At 47.3% G+C, this 14,444-nt stretch overlaps 1 protein-coding gene across 1 annotated transcript in view; it reads left to right on the top strand.

Annotated features, from left to right (window-relative positions):
- Positions 1–14,444, top strand: part of cep164 (centrosomal protein 164) — a gene marked incomplete at its 5' end in the record, with an annotated part of 50,977 nt that overhangs the window by 28,967 nt on the left and 7,566 nt on the right. Inside the window, 13 exons of the mRNA XM_080732059.1 lie at positions 1,593–1,724; positions 2,135–2,363; positions 2,948–3,157; positions 3,474–3,548; positions 4,251–4,373; positions 4,575–4,718; positions 5,762–5,845; positions 7,480–7,548; positions 8,455–8,672; positions 9,654–9,845; positions 11,218–11,422; positions 12,545–12,652; positions 14,089–14,191. Coding sequence (XP_080588185.1) covers positions 1,593–1,724; positions 2,135–2,363; positions 2,948–3,157; positions 3,474–3,548; positions 4,251–4,373; positions 4,575–4,718; positions 5,762–5,845; positions 7,480–7,548; positions 8,455–8,672; positions 9,654–9,845; positions 11,218–11,422; positions 12,545–12,652; positions 14,089–14,191 — 1,892 coding nt within the window. The remainder of the gene's footprint in view (positions 1–1,592; positions 1,725–2,134; positions 2,364–2,947; positions 3,158–3,473; positions 3,549–4,250; positions 4,374–4,574; positions 4,719–5,761; positions 5,846–7,479; positions 7,549–8,454; positions 8,673–9,653; positions 9,846–11,217; positions 11,423–12,544; positions 12,653–14,088; positions 14,192–14,444) is intronic.

Below are 14,444 nucleotides of genomic sequence, written 5' to 3'. Positions count from 1 at the left end.
TGTGTCTGTCTCTTTAATTAAACCACTGCTCCACACAGTGAGGAGAGACTCAGGTGTGTGTCTGTCTCTTTAATTAAACCACTGCTCCTCACAGTGAGGAGAGACTCAGGTGTGTGTCTGTCTCTTTAATTAAACCACTGCTCCACACAGTGAGGAGAGACTCAGGTGTGTGTCTGTCTCTTTAATTAAACCACTGCTCCACACAGTGAGGAGAGACTCAGGTGTGTGTCTGTCACTTTAATTAAACCACTGCTCCACACAGTGAGGAGAGACTCAGGTGTGTGTCTGTCTCTTTAAGTAAACCACTGCCCCTCACAGTGAGGAGAGACTCAGGTGTGTGTCTGTCTCTTTAATTAAACCACTGCCCCTCACAGTGAGGAGAGACTCAGGTGTGTGTCTGTCTCTTTAATTAAACCACTGCTCCACACAGTGAGGAGAGACTCAGGTGTGTGTCTGTCACTTTAATTAAACCACTGTCCCTCACAGTGAGGAGAGACTCAGGTGTGTGTCTGTCACTTTAATTAAACCACTGCTCCACACAGTGAGGAGAGACTCAGGTGTGTGTCTGTCTCTTTAATTAAACCACTGCTCCACACAGTGAGGAGAGACTCAGGTGTGTGTCTGTCTCTTTAAACCACTGCTTCACAAACAGTGGGTTGCGGATCCCCATGTGGGTCACGGAACAATTTGTCATGAGTAAAAATGTACCCCTTTAGTTTTTCGTTCCTACATTTTGTTTTTAATAATTATTATTTCAAAGGATTTTCAACAAAAAAAAAAATCACAAAAAATGTAAAGATTTTCACGACTTAACACATAGGTGCCAACCCGAGTTTCCCGAGTTTGTATTGGTACCAACGCTGTGCCAACCCTGAGTTTCCCGAGTTTGGGCCGTTTTTGAAGATTTTTTATTTTTTATTTTTTTTTCAATTTTTTTTTTTCAAAATGTTTTTTGGACCTCCAGAAATGTGTTAGGCATGATCGCGATCGCGAAATTGCAAGTTTAACCCCCATACCAACCCATTCTTTCAAACATGGCAGCCATGTTTGTTTACATCTGAAGAAAACATAATGGCTGATAAATCATGAATGCCTGAACGGATTTCCAAGCAGATTTTTTTGTTTGAAAGCTGTGAACAGTGGGCACACGTGGTGCATCATCTAGGCATGGGCGTGCACGATCCGTGCACTATAAATTACATGGAAGTCTATGGAGACCATGGCATCGTGGGACATTGAAGAGAAAAAATCATGGCACCAAAAAAGTTAAAAAGAAATACCACGAACGATCCGAACAGGGCGGCGCGAACGGTCGCCCTCGCCTCTGTATCTTCGCCCCCCAGTTGGCAAAATCCAAGTGATCCAAGTTATATGTTGAAGCGACCTTCGCTTCAACATATAAAGGATTATGACGATTATCCCAAAATAATTTAGATTATGTCAGATAATTGCGATTAGGCGATTATGTAATAATTGTGACAGCCCTAACTAGAAACACATACCTCTTCAGGTTTGAATGCACCATAATGTGGGGAGGCCGACAATTTTCAGTTCCTTTTTTCCTCATCTTCTGTTTAAATGAAAACACGCAGGTCCCTGCGTCAGCGTCTGCAGACCAAGAGGACGGAGGAGGAGGACAGACTGAAGCAGGAGACAGAGAGGAGACTGCGGGAGATGAGAGACATCACCGAGAGAGACGCCGAGAGACAGAGACAATCACTGAGGTTAGACTTGAGACACACACACACACACACACACACTGAGAGAGACACGGAGAGACAGAGACTATCACTGAGGTTAGACATAGACACACACACACACACACACACACACACACACACACACACACACACACACACACTGAGAGGCAGAGACGCACATTTTCCGGTGTCTGGCGGCAAATCTCGTGCACGTCCCATGTTTACTGGTAATAGAATTAAGTAGATTTTTGATGATTGTCTCCCTGAAGAAAGCCATTTTAGTATGAACATTTTAGTATGATTCGGGGATATTGTGTGGATTGTTACGATCGGCTCCAACATTTAGTTCAGTGACCATGGAGCTAAAGAAAGGAAACGTGTGTTTTTGTGTGTGCGTGCACGGTGTGTGTGTGTGTGTGTGTGTGTGTCCACAGGGAGGAGAGCGAGGTGTCACTCAGGGAGCTGCGCGCCACCATGGAAGCCGCACAAGTGGAGGAACGCGATAGGCTGGAGGCCCAGAGAGCAGAGGAACGTGATAGGCTGGAGGCCCAGAGGAGGCGGGACTCTGAGAGTCTGAGGGCGGAGCTAGAGCAGGAGGTCCAATCGGAGAGGAGGAGACTACAGGGAGAGAGGAGGGACAAACTGAGCTCAGTCACACAGGAGGTGAGCCTGGGAACACCGGAACATGTCGCAATCTTGTAGATCTGATGCTTGTAGATCTGATGCACAACTACGTTTCTTACATGGCTTGGTTGCATGATGGATTCCGATTGGTCAATCACTGGATTCACCGATTTCTCGTCTTAGGCAGTAAAAGAGTTAATAATGACCAATCAAAGGCTCAGATCACCTGGCTCATATCAATCTATGCTGCTTGAATTGTGCCGTTTTCCAATTTACGTGGCAGCCATGCAAACAAACACACAATGTCAGCTAAACAATACTGTCAAGAATGTTTGTGAAAACATTGATTATATATTAACTCAGCACAAAAAGAAAGAAACTTGACCTCAATCTATTATATTTCCCCTTTAATAATACCAAATTGTATTGTGTTTTATATCATTTTTATCGTTGATTTGTCACCTTTACAACAAGGTACAGCTTGTAAGCATTGGGCATTCGAGGCATGAGCTACACAGCCAAACGTGTGTGTAGCGCCGACCAAAACTTTGCCAAAATGGCTTGCAATACTGTTCTGCTGGCATTTACTCTCGTTTTGGACTTCCCTGACACTGAGCAAATGGCCAATATGTGTTTTTTTTCTTCTTTTCCTTATTACTGTCGGAGAGTGCAATCATTCAGTGCACCAAGCAACAAAGGTGAACACCAAAAGATCAGTATTGCAGGCCTGCCAGGACATTTTGACCATTTTTGGAGGGGCGCTACCCACACGTTTGGCTGTGTTGCTCATTCCACGAATGGCAGATCCTTACAAGCTGTACCTCGTTGTAAAGGTGACAAATCAACAATAACAATGATATCAAACACAATACCATTTGACGTAATTAAAGGGGGGTTATAAGCCGTGTAATCAGGGTGATTGGAGACCTCTGCTTTGCGTCAGGGTCCAATGACCTCCGCTCTCTGTGGATTATCACGCCCTTACATAAATGACCCTTACTGTGTGTGTGTGTGTGTGTGTGTGTGTGTGTGTGTGTGTGTGTGTGTGTGTGTGTGTGTGTGTGTGTGTGTGTGTGTGTGTGTGTGTGTGTGTGTTTGCGTGTGTGCGTGCGTGTGCGTGCGTGCGTGTGTGCGTGTGTGCATGTTAAGGTCAGAATCATTGATGGGAAGAGTGAGTTGATGAGCCCACGACCCGAACATCAACTGGTAGAATACCAGAGAGAGGTGAGACACACACACACACACACACACACACACACACACACACACACACACACGCATGCACACGTGCTCACGCTCACAGAAGTTTTCTTTGATTGAAGAACTTATTAGAAGTTTGCATAGGAAAGGTACAGTTTCATGACGGTACAGTTCACTGGTACAGGGTCAACTAAAAGGAGATCCTAGTAAGCTTTTCGGCTTATTTACACAGGAACCCCTTTATGTATCTCATATACTGTAACATTGAAAGACAGACTGATAGAACACAGTACTATGCAGAGCATATCATCAATATCAAAAAGAAAGAAACAAATGATAGTCATAAAGAAGACCAATCAGAGGCAGTGCACCCTCTTTCCCAGAGGCATTTGCTTCGGGCAATGTAAACCTCCTCATGCCAATAAAGGCCCTTTTGGATTGAATTTAAGTCCCGGAGAAGACACACTGTGATTGGCCAGTAGTCACTTTGAATGGCAGCGTGCCTTTCTAACTTCCGCACTTCCGCCAGTCCTGTTTTACCAGTCGCTCCAATGAACTGCTGCGGCGGATGAGGTGTCTAGCTCTTTATATCTATGCACACACACGCGTATAAGCAAGATTTCCACTCCAATGGGAACGGAGAACACGTTAACACGGGGTCATGTGAGCATGTCAGTCCAATGGGAACGGAGAACACGTTAACACGGGGTCATGTGATCATGTCAGCTGACAGGCGTGCTGCTGGATGTGAGAGAGGAAGTGCAGCGAGACCATGACAGGAAGCTGGAGCAGCTGAGAGACGACCACAGGAGGGCGCTGTGCCTCATCAGAGAGAAACACCTGGAGGAGGTTCTTTTCTTTTATTGTTGTGTGCCTTGTACTGTAGTCCAATGTAGACCTTATGAAGACGAATTCCTTCTTTGCTAAATTGCTGCTGGAATTAACCAAACTAGAAGTCAGAGAGCAAGATACTTAACACCAGCTGTGTGTGTGTGTGTGTGTGTGTGTGTGTGTGTGTGCGTGTGTGCGTGCGTGCGTGCGTGCGTGTAGGAGTGTGCTCAGAGGGAGCGTCTGGCCTCTTCTCTCCAGCAGGACAGAGAGCGTCTGCAGAGCTCACACACCTCACAGCTGGAGAGGCTGCAGATGCAGCTGGACGCACACACACGGGACGCACACGACACACACGCACGCAAGGTGAGCTGTCACACACACACACACACACACACACACACACACACACACACACACACACACACACACACACACACACACACACAGTTTGCTGTCTGGCAGAAACCTCTTATCTCCATAATAATGCCTGGACATTCCAATGACTTGCATGGATCCTGGTAACTGCTAAATCCAAGTACTAAGAGTATTACCCGTTAGTTGGTGCTAATTTCCCAGGTCCTAAGAGTTCAAAATGTTTCCTATCTGAGTTCATCAGTTTTGTTCACATATCTCCCTCCTTTTACGTTCCCTTCACTGGCTTCCGGTTTCTGCCCTGAAATCCAGAGCAAAACACAGACGCAGACTTACAAGGTAACCAAAAGCATGGTGGCACCGCCATGCCTTCTGGGCCTGATCCAACCCTAACCCTGTCCGAGCCTTCCCTAAAACGTCCCAGACTCTTCTCTCTTCACTAAAACACCCTGGACAACGCTCCACACGTCCTAGACTCTTCTCCCTTCCCTCAAACACCCTGGACAACACTCCTTGCGTCCCAGACTCTTCTCCCTTCCCTAAAACACCCTGGACAACGCTCCACACGTCCTAGTCTCTTCTCCCTTCCCTAAAACACCCTGGACAACGCTCCACACGTCCTAGACTCTTCTCCCTTCCCTAAAACACCCTGGACAACGCTCCACACGTCCTAGTCTCTTCTCCCTTCCCTAAAACACCCTGGACAACGCTCCACGTGTCCCAGACTCTTCTCCCTTCGCTAAAACACCCTGGACAGCGCTCCACACGTCCTATACACTTCTCCCTCCTGGCTCCCTAATGGTGGAATAAACTCCCCGACCCCTTCGCAGTCATAACTGCAGACTCACTCCAGATGTTGTGCCATAGTCTGGTGTGTGATAACCGTGATTACCAGTGGCTAATGCTAGGCCATCCTCTGTGTTGACCGTGTCTAACTCCCTGGGTTCTGGGTTGACGTTCCTAACTCCCTGGGTTAGGGTTGGGAACTCCCTGGATTTGCATCTGAACTCCATTGTGTCTGTCTCTCCATGCAGGAGGCGGAGCTTAAGGTCCTGGCAGATCAGTTGGAGCTGAAATCCAAAGAGCTGAAGACCCAGGACGACCTGCTGCAGACCAAGGTGATCCATCTATCCCACATGCACTGTCTTAACCACAAAATACATTTCCAAACAAATGTCTGAAAAAACTCGCCCTACCTTTTTGAAAAGGATGTGACCGCTGCATACTCATGCACCATTTGGCTGATTATGCAATGAAATTGTGTTTTCTGGAGAGACTAACCTACGTGCCTACTGTATACCATATACGGGCATAGCGGTCGGACCCGCCTAGACAACTGTATATCCGCACAAATCAACGCTGAGTCCTCGCCAATGTGCACGCCAAATTTGATATACTGTATGCACCCATATATGCCCTTTATCAGTGGTTCTCAACCTTTTCAGGCCGTGACCCCCAAAATAATCATATTTGAACTGGGGACCCCCCCACCCTGACGAGCACTAAGAGTTGACATGTTGTATAACACGGTTCCATTTATTTTCAAAATTTCTGCCTCTAATATTTGCTAATTTGGCCAATGTTTAATTTGTCATTTCAGGGGTATTAAAAAGTCCTTAAATTGTCACTTTAGAAATGTGCAGATACCCTCTATGCACATAACCTAAACATTATGTTGATTTGTTTTTCTGCTGAGTGAGAAAACAATGTTCCACATTAAGTTAATCATCTGGGGACCCCCCAAAATACTTTGGGGACTACCGACCCACAGGTTGAGAACCACTGCCGTATATGGCCCTATATGGTCATAGAAATCTGATCTGCGGTTCTGGACAAACAGATCTCCATATATGCCTATATACGGGCATATCAGTCGGATCGGTGGTTCGACCGACTCTACACCAGCATATAAATGTCCCTCGGTCAGTGGAGATGCAGGTTTGCAAGTTTGAAGTTGATTGGTCAGATGGTTCTCAAGATATCGTGAATAACAGACAGAGGTAGAGAGATTCTGTGCATTTTATTGTAAGATGATACGGTCAGTGTGCAAGGTGGGTGTACGTAAGGATTTATAGACTGTTATTCTGTTATGTCTGCACAATGAAAAAAAAAACACTGACCTCAGTGGTTGAGATAAGGGATGGGACGATGAGTGATATTATCGTTTATCGTGATAAAAAACACTCACGATAATCTTATCGTGGAGATTTAATTTATCGTGATATAGTCCTCCGTCATGCACTGGGATCAATTCACCTTTTAGTTGCCGAGCTGCATATCCGGTACCATTTAAACCCTCTATAATTGGTAAAAGGTATTATAATATACGTACTTGATAAAGTCTTGTTTTTTTTCACTCTCTATCAAATGTTTTTGCCCAAAAATAGCCGTTTTGGAGTCTATTCACAATGAGAGAGCTAACGTGAACACAGCTTCTGAACTATTATTTTGCTCTTTGGTCACTGAACTAAATATTGGACCCGATCTTCACAAGCCACGTAATATTAACAACATACTAAAGTGGCTTTTTTCAGCTACACAAAAAAGGAGAAAATCAACTTTGTCGCTTTATCTGTCCCAGCAACACACTCTCGCGGGACTCTAGCACCAGTAAACAGGACGTTCGCGAGATTTGCCGTCAGAGCCGGCGCCCACTTAGGACGCTATTTGTAGGCTTTGTGTACAATGTCACACTCTAGTGGATCCAATGAGGTCTTAATAAATTAAATATCTTTGATTTGGTCTCTGGCAGGCAGCAGACCTGAACAGGAAGAGGAAGCAGTTCATGGAGGAAGAGGAGGAGACTGACAGAGGCATGGAGGTGGGGCTTCAAGTGTCTTCAGAACGCTGTTTATATAGCACCTTTAACCAAGGGCACTTTACATAGATTGTACATTACATTCACCCATTCACACACACATTCACACATGGTAGAGGAAACCATGCAAGGCACCAATCTGCTCATCGGCAGCAACTAGGTGTTCAGAGTCTTGCTCAAGGACTCTTCAACACTAACTCTGGGGGAGCCCAGGATCGAACTGGGAACCTTTCCGGAACCCTCCGTGTTCTAATGACGGTTTACATTGAACTATACACACTGATAGGTATATTTGTTTATAGTTAATATTGAATAAACACAGATGGAACTTTTCTCTGTGTGTTATGTTGACTGATGCCAGGTCATTGTAGACATGGCAACCTTTAGTGTATAGTTTCAATGTCTGTACATTGAAACTGTTATAGATTTTTGGATATTCCGACTGTTGCTAGGTTCTTGGCTTACCTTTGATCCTAGATTACTATTTATATACATTGTGTAGTCCTTGCTTATTGTAAATCGCTCTGGATTAAAGGTAGAGTAAGTAATTTCCTTATAATTCAAAAAATAACAAAATGGGTTTATGTTCTGATAGTACTATTTACTATAGAGCATTTGGTTCATATTTGGACTTCAGCCTTATCCCCTGTGAGGAGAAACAAGCTGCTTGAGGTTTGGTGGAGGAGACAGGTTTTCTTCCAATCAGGATAGAGTGGAGCCTTCCTCCAATCATGGTCATGGGCCATACGCACACCAAGGCCCGCCCCCACTTGATCATGATTGGAGGAAAGTGCCTGCCTGTCACCTACACGAAAACTGAAACTGAAACTTAATTGAAATCCCTTACCCTACCGTTAAGAGCGTCTGCTAAATGCATTGTAAACACGTTATTGTGCATCGCGTGTCCAGTCTCTGCCCAGGCTGCAGCAGGAGGTGCACAGGGTGAGGGAGGAGAGAGACGCAGCCATGGAGCTGACCCAGAGAGCCAGGGAGGAGGCGCAGAGGGCCAGGGAGGAGAGGGACGCCGCCAGGGAGGAGGCGCGGAGGATGAAGGAGGACAAGGAGAGGCTGGAGAGCAAGGTGGAGCTGCTGCTGGAGCGCTGCGAGCGGCTCTGCCGCCGGGTCAGGTAACAAGAGCCTTAGATTCTCAAGTTCACACTGAGTCAGGTACCAAGAGCCTTAGATTCTCAAGTTCACACTGAGTCAGGGACGAAGAGCCTTAGATTCGCAAGTTCACACTGAGCGCGATTAGAGATGGACCGATTGCAAAATTCTTGGCCGATACCGATCCACCGCTTTTTTCCGCTTTTTGGAGACGACATTGACACAGGATTATGGAATATATCCTTACATTGCAAAGGTAATCAGCACCATCTGTATTCTGTAGGCTGCCACTAAGTAGAGTGGCTGCTACTTGCTAATGTTTACTTTAGTCACAGGACCAGAGCATCATGCTGTGCAGTGCCATCGACACAATTGGCATAAAACCGGTATTTATGTCAGTGACCTGCCGGTCACCGATTCTGCTCAAAACTTGGTTTGATATCATACCTGCCGATTTTTTATATTGGCCGATTCCGATTTCCATCCCTAAGCGCGATGACTGTAGCGATAATGAAGTTGGTGTCCACGCTGAAGAGCCATAAAGTTATGTAAACAGTGCACATGCACTGCGCAGTCCAGTGCGCGCACAGGGTTTTCCTAGCGGGAAAATGTCTCTCTCGCCATTTTGGCCGATAAAGTATGGTTGTTGACCGCGATGTGGCTAATGTGTTGAATATGACGGGTCCTTTTCACTGGGGGAATCCAATCGTCAAGGGCAGTGAAAGTTTCCATTTTCGTTTATTTTTTCAACGATGATTTATCGCATCTGAATCTTGACTCGCCAACTTTGGTTCCCAGTTCAGGGCAAGAAAAAAACAAGCATTTTCTTTGGTTCCAGTTCCAGGCCAACGTTCCGGGTTCTGAACCAATTCATATTCAGTGGAAACACTCTGAACTGGTTCGATATTAGGTGGGAAAAAAAGAATCCAAGCCGTTCAAACCCTGTTGGAAATGGGACCATCAGTGTCTGCTAAATGTCTAAATGTCTAAATTGTACATCACAGTGAGCTGGAACAGGGCGGGGCAGCCAGGGCCTCGCCCAGAGCCTCGCCCCGCCCAGAAAACACCCACCATGAGAAGAGCAAGGAGGAGAGCAGGGCGCCCTCTGCTGGTAGAAGAGACGCATCGCTGCACGTAGACGACCTGGAGGAACCTCCCCTCTCCCCTTTACCTGACAGTCACAGCAGCATGGACAAGTGAGTGGGGTGTGAGTGGGGTGTGTGTGTGTGTGTGTGTGTGTGTGTGTGTGTGTGTGTGTGTGTGTGTGTGTGTGTGTGTGTGTGTGTGTGTGTGTGTGTGTGCGCGCGCGCTATCTATACCTTCTAAGATAGTTTTATGGTTCAAAAAGACATTAAAAGACTATTAGAAAAAAAATTGATACATAAAGAAATACGTGCGTTCAACGTGAATCATGGCCATTTTCTCGATATACCTCCCAACCGATAGGGTTGTGTAGTTGAAAGCATCCAGAGAAAATATCCACAGATTGGATTAAAATGCTTTTTATGAAACAATATGGAATATACGGGTGCTTCTAAGGGGCTTTACACAGTAGCGGGTCGCGTGTAAATAAAAGATGAAACACTTCTTTGGTATTTTATGAAAATGTTGCAATACACTAATTTCTCTACAGTAGCAGACCTGCTTTATATCTTGCAAATGAAATTACATAAATTCCCCTGAAAATGTCTCTACACTTTAACAACACTGCACTGAACGCCCATGGATATGGGCGTCAACACATTTAAATTCTTTTATTAGTTTTTGCGTAGTTACTGCACTTTGGCTTTGGCAGGATAGCGTATTTATTTAGTTAAACAATTGATACAATCGCACAGAGTTACAGAGTTCTATTCACCAAAGAATTGTTTCATTTTTTAGAATACCTTGGCCTCCCTTCTGCATCACGAGCCTGTTGGCGACTCAGTGACTGGGGGCGCGACCGTACACAAACCTGGGATAGATCTTCTCCTGGCTCGGATGTACGGGGCAAAAAGGGAGAAATGTTGATATTTCGACGTCCCATTAGGCCGACTAAGGGAAACACACACCGGACGCGGACAAGGCACGTCAAAACTTACGGCCCCATTATTTTCAAAGAACTAACCCACACCAGCGGCATCAGACGCGTGCAGGCGCGGGTCTGCCGCCTCGCCTGCCGCATCGATACGACGCTGTTCTATTTTTCCAGCGCCGCATCCAGTTGGTGTTACCGCACGGCACTTCACGCACCTCAATGCTGCGACGCGACACTGCACAGCCGCCTGCGTCCGGTGTGTATTCCCCTTAAGGGTTAGGGTTAGGTTTAGGCATAGTTTTACTGAGGTTAGAGTTAGGGTTTGGGTTAGGTTTAGGCACAGTAGCATTCACGAGGTTAACATTGACCAGGTTAGCATTCACTATTTTGAAGATGATGACGACGGTCATGACAGATGACAGTCTTGTGATCCAAGGCAAGCTTGTTTACACCGAGCAGGATAAATCATAACCAATACCGCCCCTCCCTCCCCCTCCCTCCCTGTGTGTGTGTGTGTGTGTGTGTGTGTGTGTGTGTGTGTCCGCGTCCAGTCTGAGGCGCTACATCTGGTCGGAGGGCGTGTCCACGCAGCGAGCGCGCCACCTGCTGGAGAGAGAGAACCTGCGCCTGCTGCAGAGACAGGCAGCGCTGCGGGCAGCCCAGAGCCCCGCCGGCTCCGCCCCCTTCTTCTCCTCCACTCAGGACCCCGGCCCGGGGGCGGGGCTCAACCAGGAAGTGCTGAGGAACCTCCAGCAGGTTGGTCCGCGTCTAGTCTATGTCCAAGCGTGTCTAGGAAGGGAGCGCTCGTTTTATGCTTAGATGTCACAGTTATTGTCCACGACGCTCATTTATTGTCCAAGACATTGCAAGCGGTGCGAAGGCCAGCGGACCTTGGTCCTGCTCTTCGCGCCCGAGCGCCGCAGGCGCGAGTGTCCACGAAGAGCGGGCCAGGGCCGCGCGGCCGGCGGAGCACCGCGCGATTTACGAAGCCGTGGTGAATGCAATCGTTATATTTACGGCCTGGGCAAGCCCACGATAAACGCCACGATAACCTCCTAACGCATTCTATTCACCTCCTCTGCGCGGTCCAGGTGACTACAATGGAGCGCTCCCTACCTCCGGTTCAGCCAATCACAGGGGGCTCGGCGGGGACCGGAACTTGGACAAGCTTGCGTATCAGCCAGACGCGGTTGGTCCGAAGAAGCTCTTTCTTTCTTTCTTTTTTGTCTTTAAAATTTTATCCCACGATTTTTGTAACCCATTTTTTCATCCCGGCATCAATTGTCTAATTAGATAAGATAAGAAGAATCCTGTGCGCTACACTCCCTCTGTCAACCCGGGTAGAGCAACGGACTGACCTCATGCTTCCTTCTATGCTTGATTCCAAGCCGCTTCTTATCACCTGACAGGGTGGAGTTTCCCCGGTTGGACGTAGCGCGTGGAAGGATAGATAGATACCTTTATTATCCCAAGGGGTTATTCCAACCAGTTCCTTTCCCCTCCATCAGGCGCCTCGGCTGGCCAGGGGGAGGCATTATAGAGACCAGGATTACTGCATTTTTTGTGAGGCTACCTACCCTAGGTCTAGGGGACATGGGGAGAACATGCCAAGGAAGCTCTTTCTGAAGGACAGGAAGCTCTGGATGCAGGGGATGGGTGGCAAATGACGCTCGTCATGGGTGACGGAAGTTTAGTCAAATACACGGCAATGAATGGAACGAACAAACGCTACTTTGTCATGTATAGTCCAGGAATGTGACATTAGACATATAACAGGTTGTTTTGTAATAAAATAGCTTTTCGAGAAACTAAGCTTTTCTTCCTCCCTCCCTCCATCAATTAATCTCTTTCTCACCTGCTCCCTCCCTCCCCCTCCAGGAGGTTAGTAAGGTGGAGGAGTTGAGTCGGACGGTGCAGAGAGGCAGCGCCCTCCTCAGGAGGAAGGAGGAACAGCTGCACCAGCTGGAGAGCTCCTTAACCGAGGAGGTGACACACACTCACACGCACGCACGCACACACACACGCACGCGCACACACACACACACACACACACACACGCATGCATGCATGCACACACACACATCTGTGACCTTTACCAGGGAGCTGCAGGGAATGTTAGGTCTGCCGGGAAATAGCAAAGGTAGACCATCTACAATAATAATTGTGTCAAGCGTTGCGAAGGTCGCATGAGCCGACTCAGCGCCGTTAGAAGTTGCAAACCAGGGGGACAGAATAGTAAATATTGTTGTGGGGACTGCTTCTGCGACCGCAAAGGGTATGTGTACTGACCAGTCATAGCACGTCTAGCGTTTGTCTACTGACCAATCACAGCGCATCCTTGCACAAGCTCCTCCCAGCTCCGGTAGGAATAACGCACTCTCATATGAACCTGGAATCAGTCTAAATAACTTGCTATCTAAATTATGTTTTAAACTTTGCCTAAAACTGCATGGTCACCCAGGCTAGGGCAAATCCCATGGGTTAATGTGGAGTCTGAAGAAGTGAGTCTTCAGATTGGGAGTAACTGCAATGTGGAGTTTGATGTGGAGGGCGTCCAGGTTGTTTTAGAGAATGGAGAAGAGTCTGATACGTGTGGAGTGTCGTCCAGGGTGTTTTAGGGGAAGGGAGAAGAGTCTGATACGTGTGGAGCGTCGTCCAGAGTGTTTTATAGGGAAGGGAGAAGAGTCTGGGACGCGTGGAGCGTCGACCAGGGAGTTTTAGGGAAAGGAGAAGAGTCTGGGACGTGTGGAGCGTTGTCCAGGGTGTTTTATTGAAGGGAGAAGAGTCTAGGACGGGTGGAGCGTCGTCCAGAGTGTTTTATAGGGAAGGGAGAAGAGTCTGGGACGTGTGGAGCGTTGTCCAGGGAGTTTTAGGGAAAGGAGAAGAGTCTGGGACGTGTGGAGCGTTGTCCAGAGTGTTTTATAGGGAAGGGAGAAGAGTCTGATACGCGTGGAGCGTCGACCAGGGAGTTTTAGGGAAAGGAGAAGAGTCTGGGACGTGTGGAGCGTTGTCCAGGGTGTTTTATTGAAGGGAGAAGAGTCTGGTACGCGTGGAGTGTTGTCCAGGGTGTTTTAGGGAAGGGAGAAGAGTCTAGGACGTGTGGAGCGTTGTCCAGGGTGTTTTAGGGAAGGGAGAAGAGTCTGGGACGTGTGGAGCGTCGTCCAGGGAGTTTTAGGGAAGGGAGAAGAGTCTAGGACGTGTGGAGTGTTGTCCAGGGTGTTTTAGGGAAGGGAGAAGAGTCTGGGACGTGTGGAGCGTTGTCCAGAGTGTTTTATAGGGAAGGGAGAAGAGTCTGGGACGCGTGGAGCGTTGTCCATGGTGTTTTAGGGAAGGGAGAAGAGTCTGGGACGTTCGGAGCGTTGTCCAGAGTGTTTTATAGGGAAGGTTCTGACGGGTTCTGTCTCGTGTTCCTCTCTTCCCAGCCCCTGTTTGAGGACGGGTCTCGGCTCACCGGGGACAGGAAGGTGACGTTCGACGTGACAGAGTCTGACGTCAGCAGCAGCGCAGAGCAGCCGGACATCACAGGTGATGCATGACACCCCCGCTCTGACTCTGATATGCTGCTTCACCACAGTGTTTAAAAAATAGCAGATCTACAAGCTCATAGCGCAGCACTCTGTGCCACAGTAGGAGCTTGTATCTCAGCTATTTTCTGAATAGCTAAAGTATAAAATAATGATTAAAGTGGTTAAAGGACAACGTTGTTTTTTTTTTACAACATGGGTTCATATTTTTTGTAATTGGAGAAAAGAAAAGATGAGTGTTAAAATGTTTTCAT

The sequence above is a fragment of the Nannobrachium achirus genome (genome assembly GCF_963921795.1).
Source record: "Nannobrachium achirus genome assembly, chromosome: 8".
Taxonomy (NCBI): domain Eukaryota; kingdom Metazoa; phylum Chordata; class Actinopteri; order Myctophiformes; family Myctophidae; genus Nannobrachium; species Nannobrachium achirus.
This window is presented reverse-complemented; position numbering and strand designations above follow the sequence as displayed.